This window comes from Aptenodytes patagonicus, chromosome 13, assembly GCF_965638725.1.
Source record: "Aptenodytes patagonicus chromosome 13, bAptPat1.pri.cur, whole genome shotgun sequence".
Classification (NCBI taxonomy): Eukaryota; Metazoa; Chordata; class Aves; order Sphenisciformes; family Spheniscidae; genus Aptenodytes; species Aptenodytes patagonicus.
This window is the reverse complement of record NC_134961.1, coordinates 12231415-12253112: the sequence shown is the minus strand read 5'-3', so window position 1 is coordinate 12253112 and position 21698 is coordinate 12231415. Positions and strand designations below refer to the sequence as shown.

Here is a 21698-nt window from a genome sequence, read left to right as displayed (position 1 = left end):
TCATCTGTTGTCCCAGTAATTTCCACCCAAACAGAATCTATTTCATCTGTGTGATCACAGGAGATTTCTTTACACTCAGCCATTTCTTTAACATTCAGTGATACCCTTCCTTCTCTGCTCTCATTTCTGTCTTTCCTAAGAAGCTCCCTACATAGTGCATTAGTGGGAATATTCTGTCCCCAGCTGAAGTGCAGAAGGCATCTCCATGCACCAGCAGAGTTGTAGATAGACCTCGGAGCTTCTGATTTCTAACACTGCCTTTGGCATTGCCATTCTGTCTATGCAAGACAATTTTCTGAAGAGACAGGGCACGTCCTGTCTGAGGCATGCAGAAGAGAAGCTGTGTACTGCCAGTGGTCGGCTGGTAACTGAATACTTTTCACAGTCAAAGATGGTCTGAAATAGACATTTGATAATTTAGCTGCCTGTCTGAACACCCTGACTCCATAGGTCCTCAGGCCCTGACTACCCACTCAGGGTTATCAGAGAGAAGTATTAATATGAAACAGAAGCACTGTTTTTCATGCTTATTGATTTGTCCCCCTGTTGATGTCATTTTTTCAGTATTTTTCTGGCACCCAGAGCCAATGAGAGTAGTCAAGGCATTTCCTGCGGAGAGATCTATTTGAGCTAACGAGCCATCTCCGTGTCTTATTTGTTCTTTACTTCTGCAGAGAAATTATTTTAGCCACATCATGAAGGCATTCACTGAGATTATCAATTTCAGCAGGGCCAGGGGACAGGGGAGAAATGTGCTCCCACATACCTGATCCCCTGAATCCACCAGAGATTTGCTTCTTGGCAGTGAAGGCAACATCAAACAAAAAATAAAGGACTTGTTGAGAAATGACGTTGCTGAAGTTCTTTTCACCCCAGTCACTTGTGGCTGCACACACCCAGCTGCTGTTGTTGGGAGTGCCTCCAGACAGAGCTGGATGATGCAAAGCATTTTTCAAATGTTTGCACAATGAAGAATTGCCATCATGGGGTCAGGAGCAACTGTTTTCAGAAAGTAAATATTGTGCATTTCTATGTTAGATAATAGCTAAGGGCAGCATGCATTGTAGCTGGAGCCTGAAGGGAAAGCATGACAGTGAGTGGAAAGAGATATTCTTGTCTCCTGAATCAGGATGAGACTTCTACTGTGTAGTTCAAGTAATGCTTTCCCTTTCATCCGTTACTACTGGCTGCAATGCATCATGCTTAATTTTTCAGAGTTGCAAAATTAAATTAGAAAGGGGAAGAGCAGCAAAAGGTTCAGTGAATTGGAGAAAGAGTAATAATTTTGTATCTGACTCATCTTCAAACCATTCCATCAGATTAAAAATAGCTCAGTTCCTCTTCAAAGGTAAGTGCCGGCAACAGCATCCCAGCAGTTTCACAGTGTTTACAGTTTAGCAGCTCTGGTCAGGACTTCTGCATTTCTCCATGTAGCAAGAACAGCCTTCTTTAACTGCAATGTTATTAATTCAGATACAATGATTCTCCTGCCTGTTATCTGATAACACTTTTTGACTATGTTTCACTACTGCTGTTCTCATACCTTTCCATTGTAGTATGTTACTTACAGAAAGGATTGGCACTTACTTGGCGTATTGTATCTGCAAAAGGTTTTAGTAGGTCTTAATTAGTAGTTCTCGGAGCATATTAGGAGGTCATTTCTCAATAGAAAGGGTAGGAACAGCAAGTTTAGTACTGGAATGTTCCACTGGCATTTCTGTGGGCTCTGCTTGATGTTCAGAATATTTTTTGAATAGATGTTTGGTCAGTCATGTCTTTTGAGGAGTTTGGGGACTGACTAATGCAAAGGGACAACATGGCTTAAAGACGTACCAGCAGTGCAATAGTGTTTCTAAAATGATAGAATGGTTTGCAAAGAACTTTTGGCCTGCTGGTAACAAATTTTATATGCCTTCCTCCCGCTAGCTGAATGGCAGGAAACTATCTGAAGTTTCTTGTCTTCTTGGCAAGGCACCAGATGAGGTGCCTTGCCCAGTCTGCATGAGGCTCTAAGAGTGAAACATCTAGAATGAAGACAACAGAACACAGGCGCAAGGGCATAGAATGATTTGAGGTGAGCTGAACATGGAGCTAACTTGATAGTACTAGTATTTATTACATTGCATGGTGTCATCCTAAGCTTGCTTCTGGCTGGAAAGGACAGGCAAAGGGGAATTTATACTTCCAGTGTATGAGATTGGAGGTGATGTAGATATGAAATGGTTAACTTGAGGAAGTGATGGAATCCATCTAGAATAGGACAAAGCCAGCATCCTTCCTTATCCTCAGGAGTGGCTTGACTGCTAACAGATTTGCAGCACAAGTCAAGTCCTTGTTTTGCCTTCTGCCTAACTTCATTAGAAACCGAAACATCTTTTGCATGTTGCAGCTCCATTGAAGTCAAAAGATTTGCATGCAAGAGTTTGGAGCAGAAGCTGAGATGCTGTCTGTTGCCATTTCTTTTTGCATGCCTCCACTGATAGGTGGGTGAGGCAGGAGGATTGTTTCACATGGGGGAAGAATTACAGGAGGGAAATGACAGCTGAAATAAACACTTGATCTTCTGCCTACAATTTTAGGATGGAGAGTGAACATGAGTCTTCCCTAAGGTTGGTCAGCAGATCCAGCTTGTCTCATTCATATGAGTAATTCCATGCAGTCTGTATAGTGCTACTTGGGTTGTAAGCTCCATTGGGTAGATATGATTTTGTCCATGACTTCAGCTCTTAGGCAGTATGTCACTGCAAATACTACCATAATTAGATGCTGATGAAGAAAATTGGGCAGATGTGTGCTCTGTTTCTGAACATCGTCTTTCAGCTCCAACTCAGGTGGAGTTTTGTACAAGCAGCAGTATGTGTGATAGCTTAATAGAGATGACAAACCGAACCTGAAACATATATTATTCTATGGGCACAACTACATGCTATGTATCATGTTTCTTAGATACCAGTGCAAGTATATGATAGTATTAATGGTACTATCATTAATACTATTTGTATTTTAATAATATCTAACTCCCAATATATGTCCCAGGTCCAATTAGGGATGACTGAATGTTTTGGAGAAACAAGTAGTTTCGGTGCCTTCACAGTCAAAGCAGTTACCGGTTCAGCTATTTATAGTGTATAGCATCAATCCAGGTCTTTCCAAAGCATTATATTCACATGATGTTTTTGACAAAAAACTTTGCAATGGGAACCTTCATTCTGATTTTAACTCTTTCGGGCAGTATTACCAAATCAGGATTGTGATCCTGTAAGATGCACGAGTCAACATTGGGACCCATATAGTTGAAGTTCTGACTGCAGAATCAAAGTGCAAAGACTCAACTGACTTGTGGGATAGAGAAGCCTTATTCAGTATCTCACATGTTGTTCTATCATCTGAAGATACATAATGTGAGTTTCCAGGGGATGTTTGCTTGAGGGTTGAGCAACATCCTAGCCTGTTATTTTGTTTCACCGTAGATTCATTAGCAGTTAGGAAAAATGTTTTATAAGTGATCATATATTTGTTTCTTCAAAACTGTATTGTAATGTGAATTACATGCCAGTGAAAATACAGAATAATCTTTCCTGTTTACAAAACCAAAGCTGCGCAGTCTAGACCTCAATTTCCCCAAAGTCTGTAGGATTTATTTAAAGCTTCAGTTTTGACCTAGATCCAGTTCTCATTTCTGAAAGCTACATAAAGTTCTGACTTGCAGCAATTTTCTTCTTAAGGTCATTAATGTATATGTATGTAAAACCAAGAATTCCAGCCTCTTGTCACACGAACTATATAATATTTTCAAGAAAAGACATTGTTTCTACATAAAGATATGCACAGGATATTGCAGGCAGGGGAAAAAAAGTGTGGTCCATGTATATTTCTTATTAACTGCTTTAACTTGGCTTATCTGGTTTTATAAGCAGCATTGTCAGGGGAATTAATTGCATCAGAGTCAGTGGAGAGAAAACTCAAGGAAGAATTCTGCTCACAACAGATTAAGATTTAATACTGCAAAGTTGTCGTTATATGTATCAAATGCTGTTGAAAGTCATGTTGCTGGGAATAACTAGGGGGCTTGTTAATGCAGTCATGATCATCCTTCTGACAGAAGCTCCCTTTCGTGAAATGCGATATGAAATTTTCCTTAGGTTCTCATCTCATTCCCATATTGCGTTTATTTCACTCTTAGTGTGCTTCATCTTTAATTTCTCAGTTAGGAATTCATTTTTCAGCATCTACAAAATTAGATAAGGAATGATGAGCAAGTCTGAAAGGAGTCTTAAGTGAATGCAAGTTACATCTTTTCCTAGTTTTGGGAATGGGGGTTTCCTCAACTAATTTGAGTTGAGGCCCTTGTATAAATAAGGTCATACTGTGCTTCTAAACATAGTCACAACACAAGGCAGATCCCCAATTTCTGCTTCTTGTAGTTCCATTTTGAAAGACACTGTTTTCTTCCTAGCATGTCCTTTTTCAGAAGATTTAGCCCTAAGTAGGTGTATTTCTTCCTTTCTAGTAATCTCTACAAGATCTTATCAGTCTCTTAGAGGCTGACCCTTCATTCTGTGAATGGCCGGAACTGCTGTTGAAGTCTGTGGCAGTTAAAAAAAGTGCAGAATCAAAGAGAGATTCTGCTGGCAGCTTAAAGGCTTACGGAACTTGTAGCACTAATGTAGCCATTGTTTCTTTGGGATTTTATATGCATTCTTGTGTATGTCTATCATGTGCAAATCTATCTGTGGAATTCCTTTTCCGTCCTTCCTCAATAATTCTTTTTTTTAAGATTGGGCAGGAGCCTGAGTTCTTTTGCCAAATGTAGTAACATGAAGCAAAAAGCAAAAGCGTATCAATAATAATGCAGTAGGCAGAACACATGAATGCCTGTTCTACTTCAAATCCGTTTGACTATGTCTCATTTATGCTAAGATGGCTATACACTGATCATGCAGAAAACAATCAGACCCAGTGCAAGAGTCTCTTTCTTTTCCAGAGTGGTGTAAATAAACATGACTATAAATGATAGCTGTTCCCAGTATTTCCTGGGCCAGATGATGAATGGGACTCAAAATTACATACACAAAATGCATGACCAATTGCATATTTTAATTTGTAATTATCACAAGTGCATATGCTAATTGCCTGTTATGCAGTAGCAGTAAAATAAAAAACTGTTTCAGTTTTTGTTGTCCATACATTTGCAGTGTACAGCAACTAATTTATTGGTCCTCTGAATGTAATGAATATTCTTTCGCTATGTGAATGATCTATATATAGCTATAAATCATTAAATGCAAGATTCCTTCAACACAGGGTCAGCAAATCCATCAGTTATTATGTACCTCCCGTGTTCCAAATGGTGACCTTCATATCTATGCCTTACTTAGTTTTTAGCCTTTTTAACCAGTGGGCTGAACATTGTGTTTTCATTGTACAGCACTAAGCACACTTTCTCTGATATTCTGTAATGTCTTGCAATTCTATACAGCAGTACAAAACTCTGCTTAAAGGAAGCAAATATTCAGAGCCATCTGGAGATGTACTTAATTTCTCAGTGGTGGACAAAACTGTATTTCAGACAAGGACAGGAATGACAGAGCAGAAAAGCAGTTAGAGCACATAGGGGAAGCAATATCCACTGGCAAGCTCTTTGGACACTAAACCAATCCATGGCAGAGCTCCTGTGTGTTTCTCACTCAGAGTTTACTCTAACTATAAGGAGAACTGTGTACATTAATTGAGCCACCTGCATAAGTGCCGCAGCACCAGAGCCTAGGGAGAAGGTTAGCCTGTGTCCAAGATTTAACTGGTGCTGTTCAGATCTCTGTGGGAGTCATTGGCAGGTGATGGTGGGGCACAGGCAGGATCTCCTGCCTTTCAGTGATCATCTTGATGTTCTAGAGACCTTCCTTCTCCACTTTCTCTCCTATTAGCACCTCCTCTACAGGATGAGGCTCCCAATAGATGAGACCAGGAATCCTCAGCATGGGTATTTCCTCTCCAATGGGTCTGCCCGGGCAGGGAATCTAGATCAGCATGGAGAATGCTAATAGATTGTTGCCAGGCTTGTGTTTGCCAGCACAAGTGGAGCAAAGCATGTTGCAGCAAGGACGTGTGTACAAGCCCATTCCCAGTGGTGGGACCAGCTAATTGTGCAACACCACCAGTGAAGAGGAAAGCTCTTGTAATGATTCTGATCTCCCAACAGCTGTAATCAAATACTAGGCAGAGGAAAAATCAGACACGATACGCTGATGTTTCTGCTTATGCACAAAGAGCAGTGGAACATTTTCATATAAGACAGGAGTATTTAAGATGTGTAGGAATGTAATACAAGTTGTGTTAATTTGCTTGATAAAAATAACATTTTCTGTTACCTACATTCAGTGATTCAGCATTTTTGAGACATGTCTTTGATGAAAATAAATGTGTCTAGAGGTTTGTGTGGGATGAAGATTATATTTGGGTCAAATTAAAAAGTGGTCCATACTGTGTTGGATGGTTAAGCTGTAAAATTTAACCAATGAAAGGATAAAAGTGATAATCCTGCTTTTACCAGCTCAGCAGTAAACAGAGCAGGTGCAAGCCATGTTTAATCCATGACCCCTGGGAAATGGTAATGTTAATTTCTGTTGTCTTCCTGTGCCAGATGCCAGGCTCTCTGAATTTCTAATTGAGAGCACTAGCTAGAAAGACTGATAAGGCACAACTGAGCACCTGGGTCGCATCAAAATGAGAATAGCTCTGTTAACTGCTGCTTACTGTAATATCCCACTGTAGGCAACACCTGTGATATGACTTTATAAATAGATAACTCGAGCTGTGTTCACACAAGGTTAATTCAGAAGTTGTCAGCTTGTTAGGCAGCTTTCCAGCCATGTGCTGATGGCACATCCTCATAACACAAGAGGAAATAATGCTTTATGTTTAATGTTTATGTGGTACATTATGACATAGAGTTGGTTTTTTTTTCCTTATCTTTAAAATTCCTAGTCTGCTTCTGCATTAAAAGGAAGTTTCAAGTAGATGTGATTTTAACATTTTCTAATGTCTTGGAGTAGGTATGTCACCTGCCATGTTCTAAAAACATTCGGATGGTCAAAATTACTTAGCATTGGTAGCATGCACTTGCAGAGGAATTAAAATTTTGGCAAAGGTGCTGCTAACTGTTTTCTCATCTAGTTTAATCTCTTATGATGTTTTTTCTCAATTTACAATGATAGTCACTGTACCCCATGGAGTTTACAGTACTGAAACAGCACATCCTTTTGGTATTGTGTACAGATCTGAATAAGAGATCCTCTTGCTGAACATCCTACAGCCCTTGGATTTTGATTAGCTTTGGATCTTTAGATTGAATTTCCTTCATGTTCAAATAATTTACATTTGGAAATTATGAAGAAAAAAATGCAACTTGTCAGCCACCACTTCTTCCTAATTACTCAGTATATATAGAGGTTGATTCACAACATTCATAAATAGCCAGCAATTTATCATCAAACCCCTTGCACTGTTCAGAAGTCATTTAGATTCTGTGTTGTCTGATATACCATAAACATCCTACTAAGGTATATTTATTGGTTTCTACATTACTTTGATAGCAAAAGAAAACAACAGTTCTCTATAAAGATAAATGCATTTTTTATTTGGATGAATTTTTCCTTTCCTGGATTGGAGAGGAAAATTATAACTACTGACATTTATTGAATGAAATTAGACCTTTTCAGTTTAGTCAAAGCTTTGAAAAGTAGCGAAGAGGTGAGCGTTTTGAAAAACGTCTTTTGTGCTCGGGTAGCTACTGCTCATACAAGATGGGATCATTCCCTGGATTTTCCTAGAGTTCATCAGTAAAAATATGAGACATATTTCTGCATATACTGGCACACATAAATAGTATCAATCACATAAGCAGCCCTACTCCCTTGTAGGATATGGCCAAAACAATGTAGTGCTGAATTAAAGGACATGCAATACTCCTGTGATGCTGTAACAAGGGGGGGAAAAGAACATCCCTCACAGTGAGTTGAGCTTATTGAGTTGCTAGCATTGGAGATGAAAAAACAGTTGCAGTAAGTATGATCCTTGCTTAAATTTTCACTATCTTTTTATCTGTCTATATTTTGTAATCGACCTAGCAAAGCAACTTCACCTGTAACACTCCAAAAGTTTAAATAATTTTGTAAACCTGTTTCTGTTGGATTAGTTTTATCAAACTAATTGTTTAATTGTTGGATTGTGGAAGATAGGAGGTCTTTGATTCTTGGATGATCTTTAGACTCTCAGACTGCAAGGATAAGGAAAATAAGCTACATATTTCAGGTCTGTTTGTTTTTTGTAAGTAACCAATTAAAATTAATAAGTAAACTTTTTAAAAAAGACACTGTCCCTAATAGTGCCAAGGTTTTTTAAAATACGTCTGCAGTGTGGTTTTAGTGAGTTGTTCCTTGTCTGCGGCATAAGCTTTGCTCATTGGTTTTCATTGCTTTCTCTGTAGCAAATTTTCATTGAGGTATTTTATACCTCTTTCCGTTCTGATTACCAAATAGTGCAGAAATTTATGTCCAACTGCTACCTTCGATAAATGATTCTTGTTCTGAATTGTGTCCTTTGAACTCATAACTATTAAAAATAAATGAAAGTATCAAAAATTATGTTTTCCAGTGTACATGTGCTAGATGTATTGGTTTGTGCGCCTTGCTCAATTGGCAAGATTCTTCCTGATCCTGATTAATTTGTCTTGATTCACCTCAATTCTTCTCTGCCTAATTGGTCATGTTGAAATTTCAGTGCTCTGGAAGGCAACATTCATTAATATAAGAAGAATAAGTAAGATTGCAAAGCATCAACATTTCAGTACAAGGTAGATCCTTCCTTCCCTTACAGTCCTTCAGTGAACTGCGCCTTCCTTTAAATCTGGAATCCTTGTGTTTTTCTTCCAAGTGTGCACTTTAGTTGAAAGCATCAGAACACCAGTTGTCTGTATGTTAGCAGCTTACTTAGTCTGTTTTATTTATCCCTTTCTGGATCTGGCCTCTAGATCCAAGGGCTTCTTTTAAAAATTCCTTTTGGCAGTATTGCAAATTATTTTCAAATTGGGATGAGCTTTCCCCCCATACACAGAGTGGTCCTTAGCCTGAAGTCTTTGCTTATGCTTTTACTAGAACTAAGTGTGGAAGCCAATGAAAGATTGTTAAAGGGGAATGCAAGTGGTCTAAGATAATTTCTGGTTTAATTTTGGAGCAGTTACTTAGGATCAGGTTATTAAAAATACTTAAAATGAGAGGTGAGTGCTTACATACGTAAAAAAATGTCCTTTAATCTTCTCTGAGCATCAGCTTGCTCAATGTTAATGAGAACTGGTACTTGTATGAGGGTTTTCCTTAATTATTTTTTATGAAGTTAGGTATAAAGTGGTATGGAAATGGAAAGTATTACATTAATAGGCAGGTTGATCAGGAATACCCTGTTTGATAGGACTCAAAACACAGCTCTGAAAACTCATTCAATTTTTCTCTTTCAACAGGTGATGCATTCAAGTGGTGATGTATAATATTTATTAAAATTTAGTATTAGAATTACTTTTTAGAGAGACATGCAAATCATACTATATCTTCTGCTCAAATGTTTGCCTTCCTTTATTGAAATGATTTATGATGAAGAGATTCCTGCTGATCTAGAAGTCCAGAAACAGATAGTGCTTTTTTTGGCAAGCTTGCGTGAACAGAGTTTACACCAGCAAGATAGATACTTATTTAAACATGGCTAATTACAGGACCATTCACTGCAGCCTGTAGATTGTTTTCAAAGAGGCACTGGTTCTATAACTTGTAGGTAGTTTTACTAAACCTGTGCACTTAGGCTGAAATGTTGCTGAACTATTCCTTTGCAGGAGTGCTGTTCTTGTCATATTACACCTACAGTGTAAAAACACATGAAGCCTTAAGCAGTAACAGTTGCTTATTTGAGTAGTCTCAGATAGGACAAGTTTTTGAGAGTTGCTGAGCAGCTTCCACAACTACTGCCTTAATGGAAGTATTGCATGAGGAAAGGCTGAATTGAAACCTCGTTGTTTGATCTGTTGTGTCTTACTTGGTCTGTGTGAGAATATTCTTTCTGTTTTGCTTTTTTTTTTCCTTGACACACATATAATGTATATTTAGAGCAGTACTGCAGTAGACATTCATTTGGTTAAAAGGTTTCTCACTATACTCAGTACTGCTTTGCTGCATCTGGAGCAAAATTTAATAGAGCACACAGTTTAGCGTTTGCTAGAAATAAATAGGAGAGGGTGGCAAGGAATTTCTAATGAAGCTATGAAAGTTTTACAACAGCTTCTTTACACAGTAGTCATCATTTTGCATTTCCTTTTGTGTTAATGGAAATTACTTAGTTAAATCTCCTATACTTTTGGAGAGAATAGACACATAATTTCTCTCTTAAAATTTTGGTGAAAGGTTCTATAGGAAGCTTTAAGATACAGATCTATCGCCACAGATGTATCTTTTAGTCCAGCATTAGACAGTTGTCAGTGGCATAAAAACCAGTTTCAAAATTGGCATGAATTGGCATTTTGGCTGGCAAGATCATCAGAGAGTAATATGTGGAGAAAGAAATTTGCCCACTCATGACTTACACTCATCTTGTAAGCCAGGATGGAATCCTGCTGAGAAAAAATTTATACTGATGTTGGCACTTCTTATGCCTTTTTGAGGGAGCATTTAAATGCTCTTTCACAAAAATTCATTCTTTTGATTAACTCCATTGATTCCATAGGATGGTTCAGTGGACTAAAGTGAAATGAATTTGATTTAATAAAGTAAATAAAGTAAATTTAAATTAATTGAATAAGATACATTTACAATTATGATCTGTCTTCATATCTTAATGTTCAAACCTCTTCAAAGTACACCTGTTTGAAGCCAAAGTAGGTAGCGCCCTTCCAGGTCAGGCCCATCAAAATACAGTAGGTATTTCTGAGTCAGCAGAAATGAAATTTGTACTAAATTTTCCAGGACAGTAGTGGCAGATGCAAATGCAAATACGAAATATTTCCCAAGAAGAATGTAATTCCTTAATGGGTTTACAAAGAATGGATTAACAAGAGCTGCTAGATCTTTAACACATTTTAAAATTAATATAAACTGAATTTTCTACCAGCAATTCAAAATATGCCCTGCTATATTTTCCAGAGGTTCGTTTCTCCATGTGCAAGCTTAAGCATTTGTGGGAAGAAATCAAAGAGTTTTGTTCTAAGCCCATTTTGGAGTGACAGATAGATACTAAGGGGAAAACATTTGACTCAAATAAGCAAATTTCCTTTACTGATTGTTTTAAACCCAGTTTTTTTAGCCAATTTTCCTTGGGAGCTATATAAAATAATTTTGGATGCTGTAGTATTGGAACTGAGAAAGATGCCTCCAGTTATATGAAAACACACTTATGACTGAAAGTGGAGGTTAAAATCTATCTGTCTCTATTAGGTGGAGAAGCAAATCACTTTGTTAAATATAAAAAGACAACACTGACAGGGAAAGAAAAGGTTATATATGAAAGCATGAGAGATTTTTCTTTCGGGGGAGGGAGAGCAGGGTGTGTCTCAACATTCATATATACGGAAACGAATCATTCTGCTTAAAACAGTGACATGGAATAGAGACCTGGGTTCTGTAATCAGCTCTGTTCCTGATGCCCAGTGATACCCTGTTTTGCAGTAAGCAAATTGTGAATCTTTGGGACTTTATTCACATTACATTGAAGACCTTTAACACTCCTCTGGCAACTTGCTCAGTCTGCTAGACAATATTCCTTCCACACCAATAATGTTATAAAAAATATTGAAGAAAACCAACTGAAAATGAAACCATCGACATCCTTTAGTTGATCCCATTATCTGTCTCTAAAAAAAGGTTTTAACACCTCCCACACAGAACAGCGGCTTCAGTAATTTGGCGATGATAACAGTGCATAATCAAGAAACACGAGGCTGTGGTATGTGGTAATACATCCCATTTTGTGTACAGGAAGAGTTTTGTTTAAGTAAATATATCTTCTTTTTAAGTACCTTTTGGATTATGTGGTATTAGGTTGCTCATCCCATTAGTCTCATCTAGTTACTACAAAAGTTCAACTGCAGAAATCGTAAATGGGTGAATCGTAACATCCTGATGATGGCAGGTAGGAGATTAGGCTTTGTATCTTTGGTTTTTGGTGATGTTGATGGTGTGTTTGAAGATAGGGAGTAACTGTGACTAACATGTAGAACAAAGGACTGGAAGGTTTGGCTATTTAGCTTCTACCAGTGACTAATTCACAGCTAACCTTAAGTGTACCATCATTATAGAATAGTGCTCTGACAAGTCCTTTTAATGATATGCTGCCATAACTTCCTAGATGATATTACAACATGATGTTTTATCAGTAAATTACATCAAAGGCCTAATATTAAATTGTGATAGGGTGGGTTGGGAAATAAAGCAGTCTGCTGTGTTTAAAATGCAATGAATTGTTTTCACTGTTGAAATGAGAACACCCTTGCATTGTAAACCTGCTGATAGGCTACAAATGAAGTTTCAAACTTTATGTCTGTAGCTGCTATGAACCTCAACATTATTTATGTATGGAATTTGCATGAAGTCAGTGACAGATCTCAGAAGTACCTTAGACTCTAAACACTGTAGTGATAGGTACACGGGATTTGCCCATGTAGTTATACCACAGAAGTACAGTGTACTTTGAATAACCATCATTAAAAAATGTGGCTACAACGTCAACTAGGAGGAGACGCATTCACACGCAGAGGCCCCAGCCCTGATGTCTGTACTCTGTGGAGGGAGATTTGATAGAGTGACGAATAAAGTCACTCTAACTGAAGTTTCCACGGGATATTTATTGTGTACATAGAGAAAGACCTGGCTGCATGCTTGTCACCGGCATCAGTTTCACATCAGTACAGAGCTATTTAAATTGAGATGGTGGCTGTTTGTACATGGAAAAAAAAATGAATGTGTTACATATTGCATATTACATATCACTGATTTTAAAGGGAAAGGACCACATTTTGCCTTCCCAGTCCATAAAATCTACAGGCAGACAAGGAATACGTTAGGACTGTTTATTGTTTTATATTGCTTTTAAAAAATAATTCACAATAAGCAGCATAATGCATTAGTAATAGTTTACTAAAACAACAGAAGAGGAGACTGTCTTCCATATCATTATTCAAGTAAAATATTTCCCTTGGAAGAAAAACTAATTAGAACATTTAAAAAAATATGGGTCATTTGGTAGTACAATTAGTGTCTCCAAGCCAGAGAGGGGATATCTGGGGGTAGACAAGTAGTTTGATTTTAAGTACATCCCTGTGGTAGGAGAAAAATTACCCTAGAAAAAATTCTTAGCGACAGAGAGGGATTTAGGTTTATGTTATGTCTTCCTGGACATCATGTTCCAAGTACTACTTTGAGCACAAACCTTTCCTTTCATGAAGTCCCAGGGGTACACTCATCGTACATTTCTTTGGACAATCTGTGCTCCCAAAGTCCTTATATAATCTTGACATAATTAGCCTTTTTGCTAAATTATTTGGAAAACGGAAATCTAGTTTGTTAGTCGTACGGTATTTCCCTATTTCCTCACTACATAGGGCCCCTGATTCCTTAGGATTAACATTTCGATTTATGCTGCTTAAAACTGTCACCTCATTTTCATGTACTCTAAATTCAGCAGAATTACAAACCTAAACCTAAACCAGAATAATCTTTACTTCTCAGTCCCGCTTGTACCATTGATTTAACAAGGTCATGTCCAGCCTTGGAAACGCACAGGCTGCAGGGAGTAGTTTATGCTCATCTCTGTGTCTAACTTGAGACTCACCGTACTCCTCTTCTGCAGAGGAGCACGAATAACCCAGGCACCCAGTCCGAGGGAGGTGTACGAAATAGCGCGGAGGAGCCGCGTGCCCGCTCCTGCTCCCCTGCGGGTGGTGGGCGGCGCAGCGCAGCGCAGGTGCCGTGGCCCCTCAGGCGAAGCTTTGCCGGAGGGCTCCGGGGCTTCTGGGGGAACCAGGGTCTGCTTTTTACTGTTTGTCTCGAGTCTCCCCTGGCAGAGTCGAGCTGCGGGTGCCGAGAGGGGACAGCTGGACACGGATCGCCCAGGCGGAGAGCTCGGCCACGACCCCGCGCCAGCTCAGTCTCTGGGGGAGTCCCCAGGCCCAGGCTGGCCCGGAGGAGCCAGACACCACCGTGGTCCCGAGGCACGAGGGCACAGGTTCGGGCCGGTGCTCCTCTGTGGGGGGGGATCCCTACTGAGGAGCCTGCGTCTACGGAAGGGCCCGCCATGACGTGGCCGTACGGGGGACCCAGGGCGCGTTAAGCGCGGCCTAAGCGAGGCCCCCGCGGGCACTGCGGCTGGGCGCCGCGCCTCCAGGCGGCGCCGTTCCCGCTCCTCCCGCCTGTCCTGCGCACGGGCTCAGCCAAGCCCCTCCTCCTGTTCCCACCCCCGGGAACGGCGCCGCCAGCCGGTTGGCGGGGCGCGCCTTCAATCCGGGGGAAACTCCGCCCTCCTCCCGTCGCCCGGAGTGCGGCTTGATTGGCAAACGCCTTTCGTCGTTCTCGCGCCGCAGCCTTCGCTCGCCCTAGCTCGCCCTGTGCGGAGCGACTGGCTGATCTGGCTGTCAATCACGGATTAGCCACGTCCCAGCCGGTGATTCCCGCCCCCTGAGCGTGAGTCGTGGGTTGATTGGCTCATTGGGCTATCAATCAGCAACGCGCTCCACCCCCTCCCGGTCAGGTAGCCCGGAAGATGGCGGCGGCGGCGGCGGCCGCAGGGGCCGGCGGGGTTTTGTGAGGGGAGCGGGTCGGCGGGGTCCGATGCCGCGGGCAGCCGCGCCGTGGAGGCGGGGGGCAGCGGTTGCCGCGGGGGCTCGCCGGAGACGCTGAGAGCCTCGAGCCCCTCGTTCAGCGCCGAGCCTCGGGCCGGGAGCGGAGGGCATGCAGAAGCGCGGTGGGCTCGGTGGGGGTGCCGGGCGGTGCGGGGGCGGCCCGCTGCCCTTCGGACCCCGGCGCCCGCTCGGGCTCGTCCTCCTGCTGTCGCTTCTCTTGGCGAGCGGCGGGGCGGCTCCGCTTCCGCGAGCAGGTGCAGGTGAGGCGCGGGAGGCGGCGGAGCGAAGCGGGGTTGGGGGAGCGGCTCCGCGGTGGGGCCTGCGAGGGGAAGCCTGGGAGCGGGGCAGGGACGGGGGCCGCGGCGCGAGGTGCCTCCGGTTGAGGCCCGGGGCTCTGTGGTAGTGGAGCAAGGGGACTGCGGGTTTCCAAACCCCCGTCCCTCCCCCGTGCTGCGGGCAGAGCTCCGCGCCGCGCTCGGCGCTCTCCCCTCACCGAAGCGTCGGGAAGGGCACGGCGGGTGGATGGGGCTCCCCGACACTGGGCTGCGGCTCCCATCCGGTAGGTCACGTCTTGTGCTTGTGGCATTGAGCGATATCCCGCTGTAGGTATCGCGGTCTCTTTAGATTGAACTACGTGCTTGTTCTCTCTGTGTGTTTACCCGCATAAGTTCTTTCTATAGTGGCCACCGTTCTAGCCTATACAGACCTCAGCGTGATTTTTCTTTTTCTTATTTTGACTGTGAGTCACCGGGGCGCCCGTTCCTGGGTGGAGGCTCTTCAGGGCAGACGGCGCTTCCCTCCTTTCCGGTCAGATTAGTCGAATTCCCTCCCCGACCCCCCCGTCCCAGTCTCTTTAAATAGTTATGTAGCTCACATTTATTTGTCTCTTATATCAGGTAGCGCTAATTTCTTTCAATTTTCTTGCTTATTTTCCCGTTTGTCTGAAAAGCACAAACTAAAAAATATGTCCTCTCAATCGTATGAGTTAATGATTAGATTTATTAGTATGGATAGGTAACAACCATCTCTTTGATTCGGGGTCTTTTTTTGGCATTTCACTGGGGCTTGCAAACATAACATTGTATTGGGACTGGATTTTGTTAGGTTTGGTTTGAATGTGTACTGAGATTCATTTCTAGCCATGAAGAGTTGAACAGCTGAAATAGACAATATGCTCAGAGGAGAGGAGGAGCAGTGGGGAAGGAGAGATCTGAAGCACAGAGATTAGGTAATTTGGCTGCTCTTCCACAGAAAGTATCAAAACTGGGAGTGGAACCCATACTTCCTTTACTTTTGGACCTATGCCTCTTTCCCAAATTTTTTTCTTCCCAAGAACATTCCTGAATTGTTCATGAGTTACTTCCTCTCTCAACCTTCTTTGAGGTCTTTCTTACTTTCTGTAAAAGTAAACTTCTGAAAAAGAGAAAACTGTCAATCAAATCTATTTCCTTTGAGTCTAAATGATAGTTTTCTCATTTATGAAATACTTGATGTTTGTCCAAATAATATTAACTTGTCATCAAGCTGTAAAGTCAGACAGCAGAATCAGTTCTGTGTGGAGGTCTTTTCCACCTTTTGTGTGTCTTACTTTTCCTGAAATGCACTTAATTTTTCTATGTAAAGGTAGATGTCAGAGTGTCTGCATCAAGTGTTCTCTTCTTTTTCTTTCAAATAAAAAATCCTCTTTGCTATCAGGACTATGCTATGTACCTCACAAAGCTGGGAGATCAAAATATAACTTCCATGACGCTGGTAAAAAGCTTCATTCTCAGAATGAAAAGTTGATTGGACAAGATGCAGGAGATAGTATTAAAGTATTGGGTTTTTTAAATTTTATTTTTTTAAAAGGCTGAATCAGGTATGTTCAGTGCAGTACTGCTAAGAGAAGTACTTATGACGTTGTAATATTGGAATAATACAAAATTAATGAGATATTGTAATTTTGTATGTTGTCTTTGGTTATAATTTTAGCCCAAAGTATGTATACATGGGATGTTATCTGAAGTTTAGCAAACTGCCAAATCCTGTTACGGAAAACCAATGAACTCCGCGAGATGAAACTGAAGCTTCCTACTGTATCTTTGCCCGTATAGTAAGAAGCAATGTATTTGGATTATTTTATTGACAGATATTTAGTATTTAAACCTTAAAGGCCTCAAGGGGAACATTTTCCAGTTTCACTGGCATCACTTTTGCTGGGAAGACTTCCTACTGAATGAAATAATGTGTGCAAATGGGTTTGCATGCAACAGATTCTTAGTCTGCAACATGTCCCATATCATCACTACAGCAGTAACCAGTTAGAAAGCTACAAGGACTTTTTTTTTCCCCCCTTCCTTCCTTTGAATAGCTTACCAGTGGATGACAGACTGTTTTGTCTTGAACCTTCTCTGTCATACTAGACAAATTTTGTAACCTGTCTAGAAGACAAACCTGTGACTTTATTTTGCTGGGTTAAGAATCATGAGTTGTGTTGAAAAACTTCAGCCATATTGTGAATTTCTTTCGTATATCCCATGACAGGTTGCTTTTATTTCCTGTATTGGGACTGGCAACTGCTGATCGTCTCTGTTCTGGGCCTTGGCAGTTTTTGCAGTTCACCGTAACGCTCAGTCTGATACATATGAGTTGTAAACTTGTGAAGAATTTAATGGGCTTTTCATAAAATAATTAGTAACTGGTTTCAGAATTATTTCAGGATCCCACAGTTCTTCACCTAGCAAGAGGGGTTGTTTCTTTGACAATGGAGAAACATTTTGATGTGTGTTGCCCTGAGCTTGTTACAGGAAAGGTAGGAATCCACAGAAAAAGGAGGAAGGTGTCTGCAGGTGTTGTAGTGAACTTTGCAGAATAGTTCACGGAATATACCCATAATAAATTAACTTCTCTTTTGGGGAGGAAGCTGGAAAGCAGGAAATGGTGAGGGGCAGGCTCTAGCAAGACTAGATTGGATTCCTTGTTCAAAAATGCTCCATTTTGTGGAACTGCTGTGGAAGTGTGCCAGACAGTATGGTTGGGGAGCTGTCAGGTTCCTAGGGCCTTGATCGAGATGAATGATGCCGCTCTTTTTTAGTATGGCTTCATAGTGTTTGCAGATGAGGGCGTGCATTGATGATGTGTTCTATATTCATCTTGCATTTTTGAGGTTATATTTCTAAACTAATTTATATTTTTTTTTCTTTTCAACAATAAGGAGAAGAGGTAAAGGAAGTAAGGCTTTAACTGTTCCCCTGGTAGTGTTCATAGCAATTACTGTAGAAAATAGGAAAAACAAGATGTTGAAGATGCTATTAGCTAAAAATTCTTTGACCAACTTAGATTTAATTTATTCTGTGAATGGAAAGGGAGGATACTGATATGTACTGTGATTGTTCTGAATTTAAGGCTTCACTTTGTACTGGAGGTGAGAGCTGGGGGCAGGTCTACAGGAAAGGAGTTCATAGAATTAAGTGCTGTAGTTGTTTTGAGCCTGTGGAGTATTAGTGATTTTACCTGAATGCATCAGGCTGAGATGACTTCCACTTTCTTAGTACTGTGTGACTGAAGTAAGGGCATTTGGGACCTACTCTTTAGCAGCAGTATTTTGCAGCCAAACATAGTGCATTATAATCTGACATGTCTGCTTTACTGTACTAAAGCTTTGCATTTACATTCAGGCTCTTTCTGTTCTTCCGACTTGGATTTCCATACTTGACCTTAATTCAGCTGCCTCTCCAAGAAGGCTGAGAATCTGAATCAAGCATATGTGTGTAATGTCAGACAAAATATTTCTATCATCTCTGTGCTATATTGAGTCTTTGCAAATACAAAGTAACAGGGACTCAAAAATATTCTTATTTTCCTGTAAAACTTGAATAGGTGGTAGCATTTTAGCAGGTGTGTTCAATTTTACATTTGTGATGAATTACGTAATCCATTCAGTTGAATTGAGGCAGCTGGACTGCTGCCTACATGCTTTCTTGGGTTTGTGCTGAGAACCTCAGTCTTGGGACTTCCCTCCTGGACCGGTTGAATGTCATGGCAGTGAGTCCTTGCTGATGAGCTTGGTCATGTACAATCCATGAAAAGATTCTTAGAAATTCGTGTATAGTATCCAGAGACATTCATCTAGAGTATCTGGATGTTCACGCAGCTATATCTAGTATAGTCAGCTGGCCATAGATGACAAGTTAAAACTTTGAGATTAAGTCACTTTTTAAAATTTGTTAAGATGAGTTCTGCAGCATATATATACTCTTGGGAAAATTGTTGCTTTTGAGTTGCTTTGGCTTGATGTTTCACTTGGAGTTCTGTCAGACTGGGGCCCAACTGTGGCTGTGGCCTGTGGTTTGGTACAATGTGAAATGTATGTGACGCTTGCACATAAGAAAAGCAACTTTCTAAGCATATGCAAGTTAGCGACTCGGATCACTTGAAGTTAAGAAAAATCGTGCTTGTAAAGTGGGGATTTTAATTAGTGGTATATACTTTTCTTGGGAGTGGTCTATCTTTCCTCACCCTTTCAAGCACTAAACTTGTTTACTTCTCCCTATATTTCTTTTTCTAGCTTCTGTCCCAGACGCCTAATAATTGTAGAGCTAGAGCTGCTAAGTTGTCTTTTATCTTTTGTTTCTATCTGTGAATTTGTGACTCTGAGGTGAGAAGCCAACCCTGACTCTTTGGCCTGCAGGGATGTTCCACGCAAAGCTTTGTTCACAGGCTTGGTCTACTTTCTCTGCCTCTGGCTGTAAAGTGTCTGGACTTTGCTACAACTAAAGCAGTCCTTATAGGAGGAGGTCACTTTCTGAGGTATCTTCTCACATCTTGAATGCTTGGGTGTATTTGATAATTCCTCCGGTATCATTGCAGCATATTAAGATAGAACTGATCAGAGACAGTCTAAAGGTATGTTGTCATAGCATCAGACGCAGGTCATTGGTTTGAAAGGGCCCATTAGTTAGTGCTGATTTTGCCCCAGATCCTGTATAAAAAAAGAAGAGTTTGCGTTACATAGTGAGATCCAGCATTCTATTTGAAAAGCACAGAAGGCAAAGTTATATTTTTGGGGGCTACTGAATAACTGTCAGGCAAATTTGAATAGAAGTACTTTTCTGGACATTCGCTGTAGTCTGGTTTCAGTCACTATCCACGCGTGGTTTACCTGCGCAGGATAAAGGGACCCTCAGTCAGTATAATGCCAGAGGCTGCAAAAATTATAGTTCTCCGTTTCAGTCATAATGCTCCAATTCTGCAGCAGAAGGACAGCATGTGGAGTAATGGAGTCTTCCTTAGATTTTATTCTGGGTCTGCCTTTCTATTTGGTGTGTGCATTTAGTATCTGGAGCTTGACATGGTTCTGGATACAATTTGCAATAGCTTCAGTGCTTTTATTGCTCTGTATAAACTCTGTTTTCATTGTACTGCTGTTATGAAAGGTCTTGAGCAACATCAGTGATACTAGAAATGTTTTGTAGCTACTTTTATAATCAGAAATGTACAAAGTGTATCAGGATAGCTGTTTCGCATGATGCGTAGTTTAAGCACAGCCTGTAGCAAGGTGTTGTGCCACATAGAGCTTAGGTAAGGTGATGGTGTGAAGAAAGTTATGTCAGTGAATTGCCTTCTGAGGGATTCTCAGTATGAAATGCTGGTACAAAATAACACCTTGTCCAACACTAGTACACTTACAAAAATTTCCTTAGTGGTAAGGAAACATCACTGCAGTGACTTAACAGTGACGTGACTTTTTTAGGACTACCTTTGCACCCTGAGACTTCTTTGGTATGAAAGAGGTGTAGAAAGTTTTAACAGTAGACTTTTGAGTGCTGGCTTTTAAGCTTTCAGCCAGTACACCAGATCCAGTTCTCCAAAATCAGTCATTCGTCCTATGGCCCGTTCTTCTTCCTGGGGATCCTTCAGCTGTGAATAGGCATGAGAAATAGAGCTGAATAAGCTCTTTTGGCAAAATGCTGCTGCTTTCTTTCTTTCCCACATTTCTTAACCCAGTCGTACATCAGAGTTAGAAATGCATCTACTGTAAAATCAAGATTCTAGAAAATCCCATCATGTGAAGGTTGCGCGTATGGATCCCTTTCACATGAATAGAAAGAAATTAGTCTCTTCAAAACCATTATATCTTAATAGGTTGTATTCCTGTCAAATGGTAGGAGAAAGGTAATGATGGTTTGGTTTCCATGCTGCAGTTATTTCTGATGGTTTGAGATACCGTGATGTGTAATCTTCTCATGCTGCTTTAAATGATTGTGGTCTACCCTGTTTAAAAAAAAAAAAAAAATCTACAACTTCTATGGCTCACTGTTGGAGAAATTGTATTGCAGATGAAAACATACCGTACTTGAGCAGGAATTAATTGTCAAGACCAACATCTAGCAGTATAGAATAAAATGTGCTCTGCAGAATTTATATATATATATACACACACACAGACATTTAAGAATCAGATGGTACCTTTGCAAGATAATAATGCTACCCAGATTTTCCAGAAACATGGCCATGAAGGCATAGGATACATAATTATTTAACATGTATATTTTTTACTTTGTCTTAAGATGCCTTTGTGTAAATGTGATATTCTAACACTGAAACTTCAAACAGGTCTCGCTCTGTGAACACTTGAAATACTAGCCTATATTTAGTCCTTATTAAAATTGAGCAGTATGCTGTTGTGTGAGTAATTCTTTGGCATTCCTGGGGAGACTTGTGGGGTAATAGAATAAGGACAGAAATGTAAAACTAACCCCAGCTCACAGTTTTGCTAGTTACTAACTGTTCAGCCAACACTCAGGCCAAGGCAGGTGTTCAGAAAAAACGGGGATCAGAGTTGTGTTGT

At 40.7% G+C, this 21698-nt stretch overlaps 1 protein-coding gene across 1 annotated transcript in view; it reads left to right on the top strand.

Annotated features, from left to right (window-relative positions):
• The first annotated feature begins 15368 nt into the window (after positions 1–15368).
• Positions 15369–21698, top strand: part of LMTK2 (lemur tyrosine kinase 2) — a 41624-nt gene continuing 35294 nt past the window's right edge. The window contains exon 1 of the mRNA XM_076350635.1: positions 15369–15428. Within this exon, the coding sequence (XP_076206750.1) occupies positions 15392–15428 (37 nt within the window). The 5' untranslated portion in view covers positions 15369–15391. The remainder of the gene's footprint in view (positions 15429–21698) is intronic.